Below are 14,835 nucleotides of genomic sequence, written 5' to 3'. Positions count from 1 at the left end.
TTTGGTGTGTACTTTGTTCAGTTGAATATTGGTGAGGGTTCCCAAGGCATCTGTGCTCATTCTGGGGTGAGATGATTTTGAGTTTGGGAATATAGGAGTTCTCTTGGGTTCTTGAATAGAAAAGTAAGAGTGATATGTACCGTATGACTCTGCACTGACACTATGGGTGTGTGCATTGGGCATGTGGAGGGAGAGAAAGTGCCTTATTTAACTCTGGTCTGTTGAGGAGTAAATGAGGGTAAAAAAAAAAAAAAAAGTATGTATTACTCACAGCTCCTGAACATAGTAATTATTTAATAAATTGTGGCTGTTAGGTTTGATTTTGGAGGTGGAATAGCATGATGCTGAGAGCATGGGCTTTGGGGTCCATGTTTTGGGTTTAAGTGCAGCTCCACTCTTCATTGACATTTTGATCTTTAGGCAACTTAAGCCTCTCCAAGCTTTATTTTCTCAAAGCTTTATTTCCCTAATCTATGAAATAGGGATGATAGCTCTTACCTTAAAATGTTTTTGTAATCCTTGAATGAAATTAAACATGAAAAGTACTTAGTTCAGAACCTGGCACATGAGGGCTCAGTAATTATTAGCTATTATTTTTATCTGTATTATATTAATTCCCAATTTTATTTATCACTGGTGTCTCTTCTCTGCTTCAGATCACTTGCAGCTGCCTTCTAGACGTTCCCACATGGATATTTCCCACAGGCACCTTGAATTCTGCATGTCTCATTGTTTGCCCCACAATCTGTTTCTCTTATGCTCTAGCTCAGTAATGGTGTCCTTTCCTAGCCAGCTGGAAGTTATCCTTTATTCCTCTAAGCTTTCTTATTCAGTGAACTTACAGGTCTTATTGTGCCCTCCCCCTTAACCTTCACAAATCCCTCCGCTTCTTTCTGCCCTTGTTGTCAGACCTTAGGTTAGCTACCACCATCTCTCGATACTGCAATAGCCTCTTAATTGGTTTCTCTTCTTATCTTGTCCCAACCCATTCTTTACTTATATCCCGAAAATCTTTATCAAATGCAAAAAATGATCATGGCATTCTCTTGCTTAAAATCCATTAGTGCTTTCCCATTGCTCTCAAGATAAATTTTAAATTTTTTATTTTGGTTTATAAACCCAATCTCATGGCCTCTGTTCTCTCATTTTCTGTTCCTGACCTTTGGCCCTCCTCTCTTTCCCACTCCTCCTTAGCTATTCCTGCTTGTCCTTCATGTTCTCGCTTGGAATCCCTTCCTCTCTAAAGCCTTCTCTGATTCCCTTGCAGAGTTGTATGGCTTCCTACAGGTTTCTGTAGCATCCTGTACTTATGATATTTGTTTTTCCAACTGTCACCTCTTTTGTATTATGAACCCTTTGATGGTGGGACTGTGTTTTATTCACTGTTGTATACCCAGCAATAGAACACAGTGCCACTTAGAGATCCAGTATTTATTTGATGAGTGCCAAAAGGAAAGTTTTATTGATACATTTATATATATAAAATATAAAACTCAAATTTTTTCATTAACTGTTGTCAAGAATCAGGGAGGGGTGAGGGGAGGCTTATCTTGCCCTGTTTTATCCTTCTGAAAAAGTGTATATGAGGATGGGAGTGTTTTCTTTGTGATATCCCTTGAGCTTGAATTTCTATGGTTGCTGAGTTGTTTTAGGGGGATTTGACTTTAAAGTGGCAGAAGAAATTATATGGTATTATCATGGCTCAGCAGGATCATAACTATTTCTAATAATTACAGGTTTAATTAATGTTAGGTATAGTCTTCTTTAATACCCTTTAGGTAAGCTATGGGAATGTATTAAGGATTTATTAGTCGTTATTAATTTGATTGGGTTGAATTTCAGATGAGATGTACTCCTTTTCTTTACAGCTGGTGAATGCATATGTGATGACAAGCCGAGAGCCCCCTTTAAACACTGCTGCTTGCAGACTCCTACTGGACATCATGCCAGGGCTAGAAACTGCTGTCGTCTTTCAAGAAAAGGTACTTACTAAAAAGAAAAGTCAACATTTTATTTTTTAGTTGAATGCTGATCTGTTTTTCTTTGTTAAAATAATTGTTATAGTTTTTTCTTATTATAGTCATAATCTATATTATAGAATCTTAAGAAATTAAGACAAACAAGAAAAATTTTTAAATAACTATTTTAGTGAGTACTTGCTGCTTGGGTGCTGTAGTCTTTTTTAAAATCTTAAGATCATGTTTTTAGATATGGATTTGTGGATTTAACGATTTATGATCTTATTCAAACTCTTATTCCTTTTTTTTTTTATTGGAAAGTAGGTGCTTTACAATGTTGTGTTAGGGTGCTGTACAGTAGAGTGAGTCAGTTATACATATATGTATATCCACTCTTTTTTAGATTTCCTTCCCATTTAGGTCACCACAAGAGCACTGAGTATAGTTCCCTGTGCTATACAGTAGGTTCTCATTAGTTATCTGTTTTGTATGTAGTAGCATATATATGTCATTACCATTCTCCCAATTCATCCCACCCTCCCTTCCCCCTTGGTAACGATAAGTTTGTTTTCTACATCTGTGACTCTATTTCTGCTTTGCTAATAAGTTCATCTGTATACCATTTTTGTAGATTCCACATATAAGTGATACTATACGATATTTGTCTTTCTCTTTGTGACTTCACTCTGTATGACAGTCTCTAGGTCCATCCATGTCACTGCAAATGACATTTCGTTCCTTTTTATGGCTGAGTAATATTCCATTGCATATATGTATCACATCTTCTTTATCCATTCTTCTGTCAGTGGACATTTAGCTTGCTTCCATGTCCTGGCAGTTGTAAATAGTGCTGCAGGGAACATTGGGGTGCATGTATCTTTTTGAATTATGGTTTTTTCTGTGTGTATGCCCATAGTGGGATTGCTGGGTCACATGGTAGTTCTATTTTTAGTTTTTTTTTAAGGAACCTCCATACTGTTCTCCATAGTGGCTATACCAATTTACATTCCCACCAACGGTGTAGGAGGGTTCCCTTTTCTCCACACCCTCTTCAGCATTTATTCTTTGTAGATTTTTTAATGTTGGTGATTCTGACTGATGTGAGGTTACCTCATTGTAATTTTGATTTGCATTTCTCTAATAATTAAGACTCTTATTCTTAATGATGAGTAGTCTTCCCCAGTGATGAGGACATTCTGTTCTGAGGAAGGCTGTCCTATTCTTGACAGTATTTAATATTCACTTAGTTAATGTTTGAAGGCTGTGCTGGGCTGTGTTTTATGCTATGTGCTGGGAATATTTTGTCAGCAAGATAGGAGCTTATATTTATATATATATTTGGAAGAACAGAGACAAACTGATTATTTCAAGTAAGGATAAGTGCTTTGAAGACCAGAGAATGGTAATTTGTTAGTGACTGTGTATATTTCAGTTGTCAAAAATTAGTTGCTGTGTTTTTAGAAGTAATGTTGATATTTTGTCTCTTAGCATTAAGAATTTGCAGTGTGAATTGTGTATGCTATATAGCTTTCTTTGCTTTTAAAGACACTAAAAATTTAATCTGAAAAAATCTGGAAGTCTCAGTATAGTTAAATGCATAAGCCAAGTGAAAGATCTGGAAACAGATTTTCTTAACTTTTAAGAAAATTTTATTACAGAATTGTACCACATAATGTATTTTAGAGAATAACATTGTTATTAATGCTATAGTTTGCAGTATTATGTAGACTAGATTTAAAAATCTCTAATTAGCTCCCACTGTGGGAGACCAAAAAAATCTATCTCCTGTCAAAAATGTTTTAATGTGAATTCTTTTTTTTTTTAATGTGAGTTCTTTTGAAAAGCATGGTGAAAATGAAGCACTTACAGCAGTGTATTTGTTGTATGCAAGATTTATATATTATGTGGGATCTTCCTTGACCAGGGCTTGAACCCATGTTCCCTGCATTGACAGGCAGATTGTTAACCACCGCACCACCAGGGAAGTCCTAGAACAGTTTTGTTTCTTAATAACTGATTTTTATTAGGTCGAGAGAAATAAATTATTCAAAGATAATCATAATTAGGTTGGAAATAACATTGCCTTGAATCCAATGTCCTAGAGTGTAGATTATAAACCTCTTTAACCTTGTGAGACCTTACCACTGGATCATATGATGTTCTTTACCTTTCAGAAATATCCTATGCACATTTTTTGGTGTGAATCAATGTTTTACTTCTTTAAAAACATTTAATTATAGTGTGTAAATTAATGAGTCAGAAATCATAATTTTTGGGGACTTCCCTGGCGGTCCAGTGGTTAAGACTCCACACTTCCACTGCAGGGGGCACAGGTTCGATCCCTGGTCAGGGAACTTAGATTCTGCATTCTGCGCAGTGCAGACTGCCCCCCAACTCAAAAAAAAAAAAAAAGAAAAAGAAAACAAAATCATTATTTTTAGACAGATTGGCAACTGGTGTTTCACAAAGCTACAGTTAAGACTCATTGCTTTAGGGCTTCCCTGGTGGCACAGTGGTTAAGAATCCGCCTGCCAGTGCAGGGGACATGGGTTTAGAGCCCTGGTCTGGGAAGATCCCACATGCCACGGAGCAGCTAAGCCCGTGTGCCACAGCTACTGAGCCTGGGCTCTAGAGCCTGTGCTCTGCAACAAGAGATGCCACCGCAATGAGAGGCCTGCACACTGCAACGAAGAGTAGCCCCCACTCGCCGCAACTAGAAAAAACCCACGTGCAACAATGCAGACCCAGTGTAGCCAAAAATAAATAAAATAAAATTAATAAATTTATTTAAAAAAAAAGATTCACTGCTTTAGAGCAGTGTTTCTCAAACTTTCTGAACCGATAGTTACACATTTTACTTTTTCCAAAAGCTGGGTACATTTTGTTTTACGTTGCAACCCATACATTATATGTATCAGAGTTTTCTTGAACATTGTTTACCCTTTGTGCAGTGCATCCTTATAGTTTCTATTTCATTTCTTTTTAAGAGCTGGTTGTAAGTTACTAAATTGATTGTATTCTAGCTGCTGTTTAAAAAAGTTGCTGGATTGTACTTTCACAGATGTTGAAATAGCTTTAAATTTTATTTTGTTTTATTTTCTGTTTATGCTTGCTGCTCTTTTTTTTTTAAGTATAGTTGATTTACAATGCTGTGTTAATTTCTGCTGTACAGCAAGGTGGCTCATTTGTATATATATATACATTTTTTTTTTAATATTCTTTTCCATTATGGTTTATCCCAGGAGACTGGATATAGTTCCCTGTGTTATACAGTAGGACCTTGTTGTTCGTCTGTTCTAAATGTAATAGTTTGCATCTACTAACCCCAAACTCCCAGTCCATCCCTCTGCCTCCCTCCATCCTCCTTGGTAACCACAAGTCTGTTCTCTATGTCTGTGAGTCTGTTTCTGTTTTGTAGATAGGCTCATTTGTGCCATATTTTAGATTCCACATATAAGTGATATCACGTGGTATTTGTCTTTCTCTGTCTGATTTTACTTAGTATGATAATCTCAGGTTGTATCCATGTTGCTGCAAATGCCATTATTTCGTTCTGTTTTATGGCTGGGTCGTATTTCATTATATATATGTACCACGTCTTTTTTTTATCCATTCATCTGTCGACGGACCTTTAGGTTGTTTCCATGTTTTGGCTATTGTGAATAGTGCTGCTATGAACATAGGGGTACCTGTATCTTTTTATTTATTTATTTTTGGCTGTGTTGGGTCTTTGTTGCTGCGTGTGGGCTTTCTCTAGTTGCGACGAGTGGGGGCTACCCTTTGTTGCGGTGTGCGGGCTTCTCATTGTGGTGGCTTCTCTTGCTGCAGAGCACGGGCTCTAGGCGCGTGGGCTTCGGTAGTTGTGGCACGTGGGCTCAGTGGTTGTGGGTCACAGGCTGTAGAGTGCAGGCGCAGTAGTTGTGGCTCATGGGCTTAGTTGCTCCACGGCATGTGGGATCGTCCCGGAGCAGGGCTCAAACCTGTGTCCCTTGTATTGGCAGGCGGATTCTTAACCACTGTGCCACCAGGGAAACCCCTGTCTTTTTGAATTATAGGTTTGTCTGGGTATATGCCCAGGAGTGGGATTGCTGGATCATATGGTAACTGTATTTTTACTTTTCTGAGGAACCTCCATACTATTTTCCAGTATAGTGGCTGCACCAACTTGCATTCCCACCAACATTGTAGGAGGGTGCCCTTTTCTCCACACCCACTCCAGCATTTGTTATTTGTAGACTTTAGAAAAAAAAAAAGGGTTTCCCTGGTGGTGCAGTGGTTGAGAGTCCGCCTGCCGATGCAGGGGACACGGGTTCGTGCCCCGGTCTGGGAAGATCCCAAATGTGGCGGAGCGGCTGGGCCTGTGAGCCATGGCCGCTGAGCCTGCATGTCCGGAGGCTGTGCTCTGCAACGGGAGAGGCCAGAACAGTGAGAGGCCCGTGTAACGCAAAAAAAAAAAAAAAGATAAATGAATAAATAAATGGCTGTGTTGAGTCTTCATTACTGCACGCAGGCTTTCTGTAGTTGCGGCGAGCAGGGGCTTCTCTTCACTGCAGTGCGCAGGCTTCTCTTGTTGTGGAGCTCTAGGCACATGGGCTTCAGTAGTTGTGGCATGCAGCCTCTAGAGCGCAGGCTCAGTAGTTGTGGTGCACGGGCTTAGTTGCTCCACGGCATGTGGGATCTTCCCGGACCAGGGCTTGAACCCGTGTCCCCTGCATTGGCAGGCGGATTCTTAACCACTGTGCCATCAGGGAAGTCCCTGTTATTTGTAGACTTTTTAATGATGGCAGTTCTGACTGGTGTGAGGTGGTACCTCATTTTAGTTTTGTTTTACATTTCTCTAATAATCAGTGATGTTGAGCATCTTTTCATGTGCCTACTGGCCATCTGCATGTCTTCTTTGGAGAAATGTCTATTAAGATCTTTTGATTTTTCAATTGGGTTGTTTGTTTTTTTTTGTTTTTGAGTTGTATGAGCTGTTTGTATATTTTGGAGAGTAAGCATTTTTGGTCTCATCATTTCAAATATTTTCTCCCCTTCTGTAGGTTTTTTTTTTTTTTTTTAACATTTATTTATTTATTTCGCTGTGCCGGTTCTTAGTTGCCACGTGCGGGATCTTCGTTGCCGCGTGTGGGATCTTCCTTGCCACATGTGGGATCCTTGTTGCTGTGTACAGGATCTTCAGTTGCAACATGTGGGATCTTTTAGTTGCGGCATGTGAACTCTTAGTTGCAGCATGTGGGATCTAGTTTCCTGACCAGGGATTGAACGTGGGCCCCCAGCATTGGGAGTGTGGAGTCTTAGCCACTGGACCACCAGGAAAGTCCCTCGTTTCTTTTAAATGATTTCCTTTGCTGTGCAAAACCTTTTAAGTTTGATTAGGTCCTATTTTATTTTTGTTTTTATTTCTGTTGCCTTGGGAGACTGACCTAAGAAACCATTGGTACGATTTATGTCAGAGAATGTTTAGCCTGTGCTTTCTTCTAGGAGTTTATGGTGTTATGTCTTATGTTCAAGTCTTTAAGCCATTTTGAGTATTTTTGTGCATGGTGTGAGTGTGTGTCCCAACTTCACTGATTTACATGTGGCTGTCCATCTTTCCCAGTACCACTTGCTGAAGAGACTGTCTTTTTCCCATTTTATAGTCTTGCTTCCTTTGTCCATGATTAATTGAATGTAGGTGTGTAGGTTTATTTTTGGGCTCTCTATTCTCTTCCATTGATCCATATGTCTGTTTTTGTACTGATACCACACTGTTTTGATTACCTTTGTAGTATTGTCTGAAGCCTGGGGGAGTTATGCCTCCTGCTTTGAATTTTTTCCTCAGGATTGCTTTGGCAATTCTGGGTCTTTTATGGCTCCATATGAATTTTTGCATTATTTGTTCTAGTTCTGCAAAAAATGTCATGGGTAATTTGATAGGGATTGCATTAAATCTGTGGATTGCTTTGGGTAGTATTGCCATTTTAATAATATTAATTCTTCCAATCCAAGAGCATGGGATATCTTTCCATTTCTTTGCATTCTCTTTACTTTCTTTTAGTAATGTTTTATAGTTCTTAGCATATAAGTCTTTCACTTCCTTGGTCAGGTTTATTCCTAGGTATTTTATGTTTTTTGGTGTGATTTTAAAAAGTATTGTTTTTATACATTCTCTTTCTGATATTTCATTGGTTTTTAAAAAATATTTATTTATTTAGCTGTGTCGGGTCTTAGTTGTGGCACTCCGGATCTTCATTGTGGCATGCAGGATCTTTCATTGTGGCGCATGGGCTCTTCATTGTGGTGCACGGACTCTAGAGAGCATGGGCTCAGTAGTTGTGGTGAGCAAGCTCTCTACTTGTGGCACATGGGTTCCAGACCGTGCGGGCTTAGTAGTTGTGGTACACGGGCTCTAGGGCATGCAGGCTCAGTAGTTGACAGCACACAGGCTTAGTTGCCCCGCGGCACGTGGGATCTTAGTTCCCTGACCAGGGATCGCACCTGCATCCCCTGCATTGGACGGTGGATTCTTAAGCACTGGACCACCAGAGAAGTCCCTGATATTTCATCATTAGTGTCAAGAAATTTATGCAACTGATTTCTGAATGTTAATCTTGTATCTTGCTACTTTTCTGAATTCCTTTATAGGATCTAGTAGTTTTAGTGTGGAATCCTTAGGGTTTTCTATATATAGTATCATGTCTTCTGCATTTAGTGACAATTTTACCTCTTCCCTTTCAATTTGAATACCTTTTATTTTTCTTGTCAGATTGCTGTGGCTAGGACTTCCAATACTATGTTGCATAGAAGTGGTAAGAGTGGGCATCCTTGTCTTGTTCCAGGTTTTAGTGGGAAGGCTTTCAGCTTTTCACCACTGAGTATTTTATTGGCTTTGGGTTTGTCATAAATGGCTTTTATTATGTTGAGGTATGTTCCCTCTATACTCACTTCGGTAAAAGTTTTTGTCATGGATGATGTTGAATTTTGCCAAATGCTTTTTCTGCATCTATTGAGATAATCACATGGTTTTTGACTTTTCTTTTGTTTATGTGGTATATTACATTGATTGCTTTGCAGATGTTGAACCATTCTTGTGAACTTGGGATGAATCCCACTTGGTTGTGGTGTATGATCTTTTTTATGTGGTGTTGGATTCAGTTTGCTAAAATTTGGTGAGAATTTTTGCATCTATATTCATCAAAGATATTGGCCTGTAATTTTCTTTTTTGGTGGTATCTTTGTCTGATTTTGGTATCAGGGTGATGGTGACTTCATAGAATGTCTTTGGGAGTGTTTCCTCCTCTTCAGTCTTTTGGAACAGTTTTAGAAGAATCAGTGTAAGTTCTTCTTTGTATGTTTGGTAGAATTTGCCTGTGAAGGCACCTGGTCCTGGACTTTTGTTTGTAGGGAGTTTTAAAAATTACAGATTCTACTTCACTTCTAGTGATCAGTCTGTTCAGATCATCTGTTTCTTCTTGATTCAATTTTGGTGGGCTGTATGTTTGTAGAAAGTTGTCTATTTCTTGTAGGTTGTCAAATTTGTTGGCATATAATTGTTCACAGTACTCTTTTATGTTTTTTTTTGTATTTCTATGGTACCAGCTGAGATTTCTCCTTTTTCATTTCTTATTTTATTTGGGTTCTCGCTCTTTTCTTCTTGGTGAGCCTGGCCAGAGGTTTGTCAACTTTGTTTACCCTTTCAAAGAACCAGTTCTCGGTTTCTTTTTGGGGGGGGGGGGTCACGCTGTGTGGTTTGTGGGATCCTAGTTCCCTGACCAGCGATTGAACCTGGGCCCTTGGCAGTGAAAGTGCGGAGTCCTAACCGCTGGACCACTAGGGAATTCCCTTTCTTTTGTTTTTTAAACCTCTGTTTTATTTATTTCCACCCTGATCTTTATTGTTTTCTTCCTTCTGCTGACTATGGGTTTCGTTTGTCCTTTTTCTGATTCTTTGAAGTGGTAGGTTAGGTTGTTTATTTGAGACTTTTCTTGTTTTTTGAAGAAGGCCCGTGTCACTATGAACTTCCCTCTAAGAACTGCTTTTGCTGCATCCCATGGATTTTGTATGATTGTGTTTTCGTTGTCGCTTTTCTCAAGGTATTTTTTAAATTTCCTTTTTGATTTCCTTGTTGACCCATTGGCTTTGTAGTAGCATGTTGTTTAGTCTCCATGTAATCATTTTTTTCTCATTTCTTTTCCTGTGGTTGATTTCTAGTTTCATGCCATTGTGTTCAGAGGAGATGCTTGAAATAATTTCTGTACTCTTATTAAATTTGTTGAGGTTAGTTTTGTGCCTTAGTATGTGGTCAGTCCTAGAGAGAGTGTTCCATGTGCACTTGAAAAGAATGTGTATTCTGGTTTTTTTTTTTTTATGTAATATCCTGAAAATATCATTTAAATCTAAGCGTTGTATCATTTAGGATCTCTGTTGCCTTATTGATTTTCTGTCTAGAAGATCTCTTCATTGATGTGAGTGGGGTGTTGAAAGTCTCCTATTGTATTCCCATCAATTCCTCCTGTTATGTCTGTTAGTATTTGTTTTATGTATTTGATTGCTCCTGTATCAGTCGCACATATGTTGACGAAGTGTTAAATCATCTTCTTGTATTGATCCTTTTACTGTTATATAGTGTCCTTTATCTTTCTTATGGCCTTTTTTTAATTTTTAAAATATTTATTTATTTTGGCGGCACTGGGTATTAGTTGCAGCACGTGGGATCTTAGTTGCAGCACGTGGACTTCTTGGTTGTGACATGCGGACTGGACTCTTAGTTGTGGCATGAGGACTCTTAGTTGCGGCATGTGGACTGTTTAGTTGCAGCATGCATGTGGTATCTATTTCCCTGACCAGGGATCGAACCTGGGCTCCCTGCATTGGGAGCACAGAGTCTTACACATTGGACCACCAGGGAAGTCCTTGGCCTTTGTTTTAAAGTCTGTTTTGTCTGCTAGGAATATTGTAGCTCCTGCTTTCTTGTCATTTCTGTTTGCATGAAATGAAATACCTTTTTCCATTCCCTCACTTTCAGTCTATGTGTGTCCTTTGCCCTAAGATGGATCTCTTGTAGGTTGAATCTTGTAGACTCTTGTTTTTTTTATCCAGTCTGCCACTCTTTGTTTTTGATTGGAGCATTTGGTCCATTGACATTTAAGGTAATATTGATACATATATATTTATTGCCATTTTAAACCTTGTTTTCAGCTGTTTCTATATTCCTTGTTTGTTCCTTTTTCTTTTTCTTTTTGGGGGTTGATGATTTTATTTTATGCTTGTGTTGTTTTTGGTTTTTGTGAATCTATTGTATGTTTTTGATTTGTGGTTGCCCTGTTTTTCAAGTATGTTAACCCCTTCCTAGTTCTGCTTGCTTTAGACTGATAGTCATATAGGGCCAAAAACATTCTAAAAACAAAAAATCTACATTTTCTTAGTCCTTCCCCAAATTTTATGATTTTGATGTCCTTTTTTTATATCTTCATCTTTATCCTTTTGCTGTTCCTTGCATTTATGATCGCTTTCACAAATAGGTGGTGGTTTTTTTTTCCTTTTTGATTTGTATACTAGCTAATTTAAGTGATTTACTCTCCAATTGCTATCTCCCTGTATCTTCCTGCTTCTTTTAGAGAAGACCTTTCAATATTTCTTTTAGGATAGATTTAGTATTGCTGTATTCTTTTATTTTTTCCTTGTCAGAGAAATTATTTTTCCTCCTATTCTAAATGATAATTTTGCTGGGTAGAGTATTCTAGGTTGCAGATTTTTCCCTTTCAAGACTTTGAATATATTTTGTCACTCCCTTCTGGCTTGCAGCATATCTTTAGAGAAATCAGCTGATAGCCTTATTAGGCCTTCCCTTGTAATTAACTCTTTGTTTTTCTCTTGCTGCCTTTAGTATTCTCTCTTTGACTTTTGCCATTTTTATTATCATATATCTTGGTGTGTAGGTCTGTCTGGGTTCATCTTGATTGGGACCCTCTGTGCTTCCTATATGTGGATATCTGTTTCCTTCTTTAGATTGGGAAGTTTTCAGCCATAATTTCTTCAGATACATTTTCAATCCCCTTTTCTCTTTTTTCTCCCTCTGGAATCCCTGTTATGTGTATTTTGGCATGGTTTATATTGTCCCATAGGTCTGTTAATGTTGCTTTCTTTTTTAAAAATTAATTAATTAATTAATTTGGATGCGCTGGGTCTTAGTTGTGGCAAGTGGGATCTTTGTTGCCATGTGCGGGATCTTCATTTTGGTTGTGGCATGCGGGTGTTAGTTGCGGCATCCAGGATATTTTTTTTTAGTTGCGGCACATGGGATTTTTAGTTGCGCCATGCAGGATATTTTAGTTGCGGCATGCAGCTCCTAGTTGCGGCATGTGGGATCTAGTTCCCTGACTGAGGATCAAACCCGGGCCCCCTGCGTTGGGAGCATGGAGTCTTAACTGCTGGACCACCAGGGATATCCCTCATTTGGTTTTCTGTCTACTCTTTTGTTTGGGTAATTTCTTTTTTTTTTTTTTTTAACATCTTTATTGGGGTATAATTGCTTTACAATGGTGTGTTAGTTTCTGCTTTATAACAGAGTGAATCAGTTATACATACACATATGTTCCCATATCTCTTCCCTCTTGCGTCTCCCTCCCTCCCACCCTCCCTATCCCACCCATCCAGGTGGTCACAAAGCACCGAGCTGATCTCCCTGTGCTATGTGGCTGCTTCCCACTAGCTATCTACCTTACATTTGGTAGTGTATATATATCCATGCCTCTCTCTCGCTTTGTCACAACTCACCCTTCCCCCTCCCCATATCCTCAAGTCCATTCTCTAGTAGGTCTGTGTCTTTATTCCTGTCTTACCCCTAGGTTCTTCATGACATTTTTTTTTTTAATTTCCATATATATGTGTTAGCATACGGTATTTGTCTTTCTCTTTCTGACTTAATTCACTCTTTATAACAGACTCTAGGTCTATCCACCTCATTACAAATAGCTCAATTTCGTTTATTTTTATGGCTGAGTAATGTTCCATTGTATATATGTGCCACATCTTCTGTATCCATTCATCTGATGATGGGCATTTAGGTTGTTTCCATCTCCGGGCTATTGTAAATAGAGCTGCAATGAACATTTTGGTACATGATTCTTTTTGAATTATGGTTTTCTCAGGGTATATGCCCAGTAGTGGGATTGCTGGGTCATATAGTAGTTCTATTTGTAGTTTTTTAAGGAACCTCCATACTGTTCTCCATAGTGGCTGTACCAATTCACATTCCCACCAGCAGTGCAAGAGTGTTCCCTTGTCTCCACACCCTCTCCAGCATTTATTGTTTCTAGATTGTTTGATGATGGCCATTCTGACTGGTGTGAGATGATATCTCATTGTAGTTTTGATTTGCATTTCTCTGATGATTAATGATGTTGAGAGTTCTTTCATGTGTTTGTTGGCAGTCTGTATATCTTCTTTGGAGAAATGTCTGTTTAGGTCTTCTGCCCACTTTTGGATTGGGTTGTTTGTTTTTCTGTTATTGAGCTGCATGAGCTGCTTGTAAATTTTGGAGATTAATCCTTTGTCAGTTGTTTCATTTGCAAATATTTTCTCCCATTCTGAGGGTTGTCTGTTGGTCTTGTTTATGGTTTCCTTTGCTGTACAAAAGCTTTGCAGTTTCATTAGGTCCCATTTATTTTTGTTTTTATTTCCATTCCTCTAGGAGGTGGGTCAAAAAGGATCTTGTTGTGATTTATGTCATAGAGTGTTCTGCCTATGTTTTCCTCTAAGAGTTTGATAGTTTCTGGCCTTACATTTAGGTCTTTAATCCATTTTGAGCTTATTTTTGTGTATGGTGTTAGGGAGTGATCTAATCTCATACTTTTACATGTACCTGTCCAGTTTTCCCAGCACCACTTATTGAAGAGGCTGTCCTTTCTCCACTGTACATTCCTGCCTCCTTTATCAAAGATAAGGTGACCATATGTGCGTGGGTTTATCTCTGGGCTTTCTATTTTGTTCCACTGATTTATCTTTCTGTTTTTGTGCCAGTACCATACTGTCTTGATTACTGTAGCTTTGTAGTATATAGTCTGAAGTCAGGGAGCCTGATTCCTCCAGCTCCGTTTTTCATTCTCAAGATTGCTTTGGCTATTCCGGGTCTTTTGTGTTTTCATACAGATTGTGAAATTTTTTGTTCTAGTTCTGTGAAAAATACCAGTGGTGGTTTGATAGGGATTGCATTGAATCTGTAGATTGCTTTGGGTAGTAGAGTCATTTTCACAATGTTGATTCTTCCAATCCAAGAACATGGTATATCTCTCCATCTATTTGTATCATCTTTAATTTCTTTCATCAGTGTCTTATAATTTTCTGCATATAGGTCTTTTGTCTCCTTAGGTAGGTTTATTCCTAGATATTTTATTCTTTTTGTTGCAATGGTAAATGGGAGTGTTTTCTTGATTTCACTTTCAGATTTTTCATCATTAGTGTATAGGAATGCAAGAGATTTCTGTGCATTAATTTTGTATCTTGTTACTTTACCAAATTCATTGATTAGCTCTAGTGGTTTTCTGGTAGCATCTTTAGGATTCTCTATGTATAGTATCACATCATCTGCAAACAGTGACAGCTTTACTTCTTCTTTTCCGATTTGGATTCCTTTTATTTCCTTTTCTTCTCTGATTGCTGTGGCTAAAACTTCCAAAACTATGTTGAATAAGAGTGGTGAGAGTGGGCAACCTTGTCTTGTTACTGATCTTAGTGGAAATGCTTTCAGTTTTTCACCATTGAGGATGATGTTGGCTGTGGGTTTGTCATATATGGCCTTTATTATGTTGAGGAAAGTTCCCTCTATGCCTACTTTCTGGAGGGTTTTTATCATAAATGGGTGTTGAATTTTGTCAAAAGCTTTCTCTGCATCTAT

The 14,835-nt window shown here is 38.4% G+C and overlaps 1 protein-coding gene across 9 annotated transcripts in view; it reads left to right on the top strand.

The window, feature by feature from the left end:
- The window catches only part of DCAF1 (DDB1 and CUL4 associated factor 1), a 93,293-nt gene that overhangs the window by 18,797 nt on the left and 59,661 nt on the right, over window positions 1-14,835 (top strand). For all 9 annotated transcript variants that reach the window (XM_067754587.1, XM_067754586.1, XM_067754584.1 and 6 more), the window contains one exon: window positions 1,869-1,982. In XM_067754587.1, coding sequence (XP_067610688.1) covers window positions 1,869-1,982 — 114 coding nt within the window. The remainder of the gene's footprint in view (window positions 1-1,868; window positions 1,983-14,835) is intronic.

Source organism: Pseudorca crassidens, chromosome 10 (assembly GCF_039906515.1).
Source record: "Pseudorca crassidens isolate mPseCra1 chromosome 10, mPseCra1.hap1, whole genome shotgun sequence".
Taxonomy (NCBI): Eukaryota; Metazoa; Chordata; class Mammalia; order Artiodactyla; family Delphinidae; genus Pseudorca; species Pseudorca crassidens.
The sequence above is the reverse complement of the archived record's forward strand: the minus strand, read 5'-3'. Positions and strand labels throughout refer to the sequence as shown.